This window comes from Penaeus japonicus, unplaced genomic scaffold, assembly GCF_977035675.1.
Source record: "Penaeus japonicus unplaced genomic scaffold, GWHDUDI00000001_assembly GWHDUDI00000004, whole genome shotgun sequence".
Classification (NCBI taxonomy): domain Eukaryota; kingdom Metazoa; phylum Arthropoda; class Malacostraca; order Decapoda; family Penaeidae; genus Penaeus; species Penaeus japonicus.
This window is the reverse complement of record NW_028234406.1, coordinates 16,777,385-16,784,884: the sequence shown is the minus strand read 5'-3', so window position 1 is coordinate 16,784,884 and position 7,500 is coordinate 16,777,385. Positions and strand designations below refer to the sequence as shown.

General features: G+C 33.3%; 2 protein-coding genes across 3 annotated transcripts in view; one reads left to right on the top strand and one right to left on the bottom strand.

Moving 5' to 3' along the window:
- Positions 1–3,669, top strand: part of LOC122242608 (low-density lipoprotein receptor) — an 8,870-nt gene extending 5,201 nt beyond the window's left edge. The window contains exons 11-17 of the mRNA XM_042999931.2: positions 289–507; positions 635–839; positions 1,025–1,177; positions 1,316–1,496; positions 1,637–1,839; positions 2,034–2,225; positions 2,337–3,669. Of these exons, the coding sequence (XP_042855865.1) occupies positions 289–507; positions 635–839; positions 1,025–1,177; positions 1,316–1,496; positions 1,637–1,839; positions 2,034–2,225; positions 2,337–2,366 (1,183 nt within the window). The 3' untranslated portion in view covers positions 2,367–3,669. The remainder of the gene's footprint in view (positions 1–288; positions 508–634; positions 840–1,024; positions 1,178–1,315; positions 1,497–1,636; positions 1,840–2,033; positions 2,226–2,336) is intronic.
- The window catches only part of LOC122242609 (uncharacterized), a 10,715-nt gene continuing 6,625 nt past the window's right edge, over positions 3,411–7,500 (bottom strand). For both annotated transcript variants that reach the window (XM_042999932.2, XM_042999933.2), the window contains 4 exons: positions 7,006–7,221; positions 6,301–6,755; positions 4,948–5,064; positions 3,411–4,642 (listed from right to left, as the gene is read on the bottom strand). In XM_042999932.2, the coding sequence (XP_042855866.2) occupies positions 4,457–4,642; positions 4,948–5,064; positions 6,301–6,755; positions 7,006–7,221 (974 nt within the window). In that variant the 3' untranslated portion in view covers positions 3,411–4,456. The remainder of the gene's footprint in view (positions 4,643–4,947; positions 5,065–6,300; positions 6,756–7,005; positions 7,222–7,500) is intronic.

The window sequence follows — 7,500 nt, the reverse complement described above, 5'->3', positions numbered from 1 at the left end:
TATATATTTATATATATATATTTATTTACATAGGTATGTATGTATATGTATTTGTATATGTAAATACACACACACACACACACACACACACACACACACACACACACACACACACACACACACACACACACACACACACACACACACACACACACACACACACACACACACACACACACACACACACACACACACACACATACATACATACATACATACATATGTATGTGTTAATATATGTAGATTTTTTTTAACTTCCAATATTTATTAATTATTCATTTTGAACAGGGCCAATATCACCACTCCAGAAGAGAGAGAAATCCTTGTTACTGGGGAACAAGTGTCTGCAGATGGGTTGGCGGTCGACTGGATTCACAACCACATTTATTACACTGATACAGGCAACTTTAAAATTCGACTTGTATCTTGGGATGCCAAGTGGTCAAAGACAATTGTGCAAGAAGACTTGGGCCAACCAAGGGCCATTGTAGTTAGTCCGTTAGATGGGTAAGCATTTTATGTTTACAAAAATTGTTGTGCTGGATAATGATTTAAAATTTATGCCAAAGCATTATTGTCTACTGTTTCAACAATTTTATTTGAAAATTTAAAAGCGTTCTTTTCATTTTTACAGATATATATTCTGGACTGATTGGGGAATGTCTCCCAAGATTGAGCGTGCTGGTTTGGATGGAGAAGGTCGCCAAGCCATTGTGACCGCCCCGCATGTTTATTGGCCCAATGGCATTACAATTGACCTGCCAAACAATGACCTGTACTGGTGTGATGGAAAGCTTAACACCATCAGTAAGGCCAGACTAGATGGATCCCAAATTGAGGTGAGCTCTTGTGAACTCTTAATTTGTATGGAAGTCTTGCCTTAGAGGATTAAAGTATTGCCGTGAATGAAATAGCATAAGAATTGAAATTTTCCCTCACATCAAACCTTTATAAATATCAAATGTACACACATAAATTTATTTTTGTTAGAGTATTAACATATTCCTCTCCTTACTTTTACCAGGTGGTTTTGTTTTCACCAAGTGTCCTGAGGCTACCCTATTCTATTACTGTGTTTGAGGACCGACTCTACTGGACAGACTGGTCACAGCTTGCCCTCTATAGTGCCAACAAATTTAATGGAGAGGATGTTCGCAATGTTTCAGCTGGACACTTGGTAAGTTTCATTTGGAATAAAACTAGTCATTGAAGAATAACTTGTACTGAAAAAAGTAGAACTGCAATAATGATTAATTATATATAGAAAAATTCTTCTGATTTTGTTGCTATAATATCCATTTGAATTGATTTGCAGCTTGAGTCCCCCAAAGTGGTACACGTATTCCATGAGTATCGTCAGCCTATTGGAGAAAATGTATGTGATGCCCACTCTTGTAGTCATTTGTGCATCCGAAGTCCTTTGGGTATGGCAAAGTGTATGTGCCCAGATGGACTATTGCTATCTACAAGGGACTCAATTTCCTGCATTGAAGGTGGTATGTATTATTTCTATTTCTTATATTTTGTATCCATGTTAACCTAGTTGTGATGTTTAATCATGTGAAATAACATTGCAAAGCTTTAAAGTTTACTAGTCTCACTTGTTTACCTACTATGAATTCATTTCCATTTTCAGGAATTCCAGATGTTGAACCAAGTGGTGAACCTGTTAATTCCATTATTTCCGCTATACCTTCAGACTACGATTACACTAATGAAGAAATTATTCCCTCGGAAACAAACAAATATGGAAAAGTGAATACCTTAGAAGGATCAAACCTTGGCATGATTTTTTCAGTAGGAGTTGGATCAGCTGTGGTATTGGCCATTGGTATCATGGTAAGTGTCTTTCAGAATGTATTAGAGTAATTGTAGTATATGTAACTAAAAAATGAGTATACATTTTACCAGTCGTTACTAAATCTATTTAAATTAATCTGATAGAGGCTTACATTTCAGTCCAATTAATATATGCAGAGTATATAGTAGAAAATAGATACTTATTCTTTATTATTATTATTTTTTTTTGACAGGTTCTGGTAGGTTTGTGGAGAAAACGGGTAGCAGCTGTAATCCCCCACATGCGGTTCCCTAACCCTGTCTACCGCAAAACTACTGATGAAGAAATGGATGGTGGCGGCTACATCATCGGACATGATGACCTACTATTTAAACCACAAACTGTACAGTATTCAGAAGGGCCAGATATTCCTGAAGGAGATGCTGTAAGTGTATTGCATAAATTGATTTAATGTGGTGACACATAGTTCCTTTGTGTTATATTTGACTAAATTTGAATTCAAAAGAATACAAAAAATATTTTTTTTCTTTTACAGGATGATACCCCACTGGCTCCAAAGAAGTGAACATTGCAAGAATTGTGCTCATTTGTATCAAGAAATGTATATCAAGAAAATGGTTAACATTTTATATCTATGATAGCAAAACCTGCTGCATAATATTATAAGTATATCTCTTTTATCACACACGCAGGCAGGTTGATTTATGTTTTGCTTTACTTAACTGGAAGAAGTACCTCGCATTTTCATATCATGAAGGTATTCCAGAATTACTGAATTTTTTTGCCTAGATATCATAAATGTGTAGTTTTCGTATATTTGTAAATAATCTCCAGGCATTTTGTTATACTAACAGAAGCCTCATTGAAATATGTTTTTTTCTAAATAGTTCCAATACTAAATTTAGAATCTCCAGTTAAAAGTTGGCCATTTGAACGTTGTGAAATAATTTTTCTTTAATGTCTGTGATATAACTGTATATAGTGTATATAACTCATAAATCATATCATACCATATTAGGATATTGGCTCAACATATAACAAAAATATCCAAATATTGGTTCTCTTCCGAAGGAATTACTTTTGAACCATGATATTCACTTGTCCTCATACAGTCATACTTATCATTGTCATCAGTATATTTTAAGACTTTTCTATATCAACTGCATTTAATTTTTAATCTGTTAGTCAGCCATAATTTGCCAAAGGGGATTGCAAATCCTAAACCCACCATTTTTTTTTTTCAATTACAGGCACTTCCCTTTTTGTTCAAATATATAAAGAATGAGATAAGGAGAGATGTTATATATTTTTGTTACAATGTGCAGTTCCTGTAAATATATTTTATATAATGAAAATGTAAACTGCATTCATATTATTTTAATAGTATTACTGACTAATATAAGAAATATAAAGCATTGTGTTAATCTCTTCTCTCATGATGCTTTTCTATTATATATTCATGGAATGCTATCTATTCATTACTTTTAGATATAGATATGTTCTAAAAGTAAATGCATGTGTAACAGGTGTTTTATATGCAAACAATTGACTTTTCTTCTAAGTTTTAGCCTATTGGGCCAAGTACAGTTCTGGTGTAATTAAAAATCCATTATTGGTAACAAATATAATCTCAACAATATGTTCTTCCTGTTTAATGTGGTATTTGTTAAAAATATCACATTTGCACATGCAAAATGGTCACAGTGAAGCAAATTAATATTTCTAAGTGAATATTTCATAACTAAAGGGTCTGCTTTGCCATGGCTGTATAAAACTTTTGAATGCATGTTCTAATATTTCAATGACAACACCTTTCCCCTGTCAAAGGGAAGTTTATTGTATTTTTCAAATATATGTTTGTGTGCTAAGTTTTGTTTAATTATCCGTCATTATAGCTGAGGTTGAAAAATAGACCATTTGTACTTAAAATACAAAATATTTAAACAAAAGAAAGACTAATATTTCAATACTACTGGAATAAGGAAGAAGATAGCTGTCCAACAGTCAACTACACAAAACTGAATAATATCCATTATCTGGTTAACAGGCTATAAAAAATCAATCAAAGTTGAAAGGATATCTTATTCACTAAATATCTGAGAATATTCCTAAAGAACTTACACATAACAATATTCAGTAAGAGGAGAAAAAAAATTTATAGTAGAGAGAGTAAAAGTGAAAGCTCCTTGGTTTTCACATATATTCATTTTTCAAATGTTCCTTCGGTATAAAAGCTCATCTGAAAATAATGCTGAATGCAGAATGTAACCTTCAATCCATTTCACTGATGCAATGAGGAATGTGAAATAAAGGATATCAGTGTTACAGAAGAACAAAAATGTTGAAAGAAAAATAGATGCAAGGACTAATATGGTCTCGTATCCAGGGAAGAACAGAAGTTTCATTATTTGATTATAATTGATATATTTTTATTCCTAAAATTTAAAGCTCCAAACAAAATATGAGATTTCATTTAAGTAGTATGAAAAAAGAAAAATCATCTTACCTAGCAATGACAGCAATCACTACTCATAAATACTCTATGGATTTGGCATAAATAGTTTAAAATTTAACACTGCACATTCAAAAAGTACATTCCTATACACAGTTTGACACAAGCCTATGGCTAAATCCAAGTTCATACTGGAACAAAGATTAGGTTTTCTGCCTCTTTTTCAAGCTTTCCATGAGTGTCGACTGTCGCTTCTTGGTCTGATTAGGCGACACCTTTGGCTGAAGTGTAGATTTTGTTGAAGGGCTTCTGGCAAGGTCTGCCTTCTTGGAAGCCGGATTACGGTCTCTCAGTGAATATTCGTCCTCAGATCCACGGCTCCTGTTCACCTGTTCCCAAATTAAGTAAACATTTAAACAAAACTGGAATTTTCTATACTGTATTGGCATGATTTATAAATTATGGGCTTCTAGAACTCATATGAAAAATTTCATGCAGCCATTGATATTACATTTCTGTACTTCAAATGCTTTGATTTGAAAAAACAAATATCCTTTTATGTAATATAAATTCAGAAAGAATAGAAGGTATTTGCCAGTTTTTTTCCCACATTCTTCAAATAATTCTATAGCACTTAGTAGATAAATATGAGCTATATGAGAACATCGCATTATGAATTAAATTAATAATTTACCTGTGGTCGCTGGTTTAGCTCTCTCTGTAAGGCTTCTGCTAATAGTCTGTCTGCTTCTTCTTGCTGAATCCTTGCTTCTAACAACTGCTGCTCTTTTATCAATGAGGATATATCATCCTGCAATTGGAGGAAATCTGTAACTATATATTCTAAAAACATTCCTATTTGGTACTGTATATACATTCAACTCAGTCACTCACTCTCACATACATCCATATACATACACATGCAAAACTTAGATGGCACCACTTTCTCCTAGCACCAACAGGAGAAAGAGCCGTGAATGCCACCCATCCACAGTCTCTAGCAAGCAATATCTTTAGAGAGCAATGGCATACAGCAAGGTCTCTACCTATTGCTCAGGAAAGCCTTTGATGAAGGATAAGGATGTGCAGGCAGAACAAGAAGAGGAAGGAGACTCAAACTATACCCAGTGTATAGTACTGTGACACTCACAGTCATAAGCAAAGTTTTCCTTCCTCTTCCCTAACTCTTTATGTTATCTTCACTGTGAATGGTTATATATTTTTTTATTTGTTTATGATAGTACATAGGAAAAAAAAGGTGCTTTTTGTTCTCCCATAAAACAACAATACTTCCATCACATAGTATAAATCAAATCATTAGCTGATATGGAACCTGTACTACAATTTTAGTCAACTGTAGCATTGATAGAGCCTGTCATATGACATATCTCAATACAATAAAAACACAAAAAAGTGACAAACACAAAAATGACTTTAGGATTACAATGAGTGACTGAAAGAGAGTGGGAAAAGTCAAGGTATGTTGTGTGAAGATGCCTTGCTCTGAAATAAAACCCACCCTGGAGTCTGGAAGCAAATCTAAACCTGACTGCAATGGGTTAAGATGTATGGCCTAATGTAGGCATCTCGAGATGTTCAATGTGTTTTCTATTATTTTCTAAACTCATATTAGGATATGATAGCACTATGATACTAATCAGCTTTTAGTATGATGCTCTTGTTGCACAACTGAAAGAATATATATATATATATAATATAATATATATATATGAAAGAATATATATATATATAATATAATATATATATATATATATATATATATATATATATAATGTAGTAATATCCACAAAATCAAAAAATGAAGTATAAAAGTGATCCCACATACTACATACCCTTTCTAAAGGAGTTAATAAACAATAAACATAATAATGATATGGAAAAGAAAAGTCCAAATGAAAAAAGGAAAAATAAGAGTAATATCAAGAAGAGTGAAAATAGAGAAATAAGTATAGGTAAATAAAAACAATAAGGAAATTGGAAGGTAAAATGTAAAAAATAAAGAGAAAAAACATCACTGAATACTCACTGATTTTGGGGATTCAAAGTCCAATACTTCATTTGGTATAAGTGTTTCCGATGAATGGCCTGACATTGTTGCAGAAACCTTGCTTTGCTCTGATAACCGGGCACCATTCTCATTTGATACTGCTATTCTCAAATTTGATTTAGCATGATTGGCACTTTCTTCATCATTCTCAACTTGGTCATGTAATCTTCTTAAGGCACTTGTGCTTTCCACAGCATCATCCTCAATGTCTGTTTCATCACTGTCTTCCAGCCTAGAACGAGAGTTGTCTCGAGAAGAATCCCTTTTCAATCCACAATACTCGTCAATATCTGGACTGCATTCACTAAAGATTCTATGAGAATCCCACTCTTTATTTTTAACTTTCACTTTTCCTGATTTTCCTGAGTTTCCCACATTCTCCTTTCCTGACTTCTTGTAGCGAGAAGAACTGCTTATGCTGACATCCTCTGACTCTGTGAAATATCAACATAGATATTAATATATATACACATACCAAAGTGAACTAATAATGCATATAATGCCAGATAGTGAAAAGGAGAGGAGAGGAGCACATAACAATATGCAGAAGAAAAAAGACAAGAGGATGAGAGCAGAAATGAAATAGCAAGATATGAAGCAAAAAATCAGGTGTCAAATAATGACGATAATGTAAATCAGAAGAGGAAGACTGAAAAAAAAAATCTAAACAAATGGTTAAATTACCAGACTCTGAACTCTGAGATGAAGTAATTTCTCTCAGCTGTCTCCCAATTCGAGTAGCCATGCTGTCATAGGATACACCCTTTTCTTTATTCAGTCTGCGTGGGGAATCTGCTGAAGACATGTGTATGCTACGTCTTCTTACTGGACTAAAGGACGACGTAGTGGGTGTACTATTCACATCTCTTATGGATCTGTCTGGCACTGTGTTGCTTCTTTCTGCAAGAAAAGAGAGGAAAATATAAAAGAAAAAATCATTTAGTTTACTCCATATCATCAAGGTACAGTACTAATAAGAGAGTACATCATTAATAAACCATGACCTTTCAAAAGAAATAACATTACAATCACATTTGCAATCAGAGATTCCATCAATAGTAATAAACTGGTACTTCATTGGATATATCTTTTATACAGATATGCACATACATGACAGATACATATACTTCAAAAGACCTCATACATATTTAAAAAGCATATGCAATTACATATTCAATA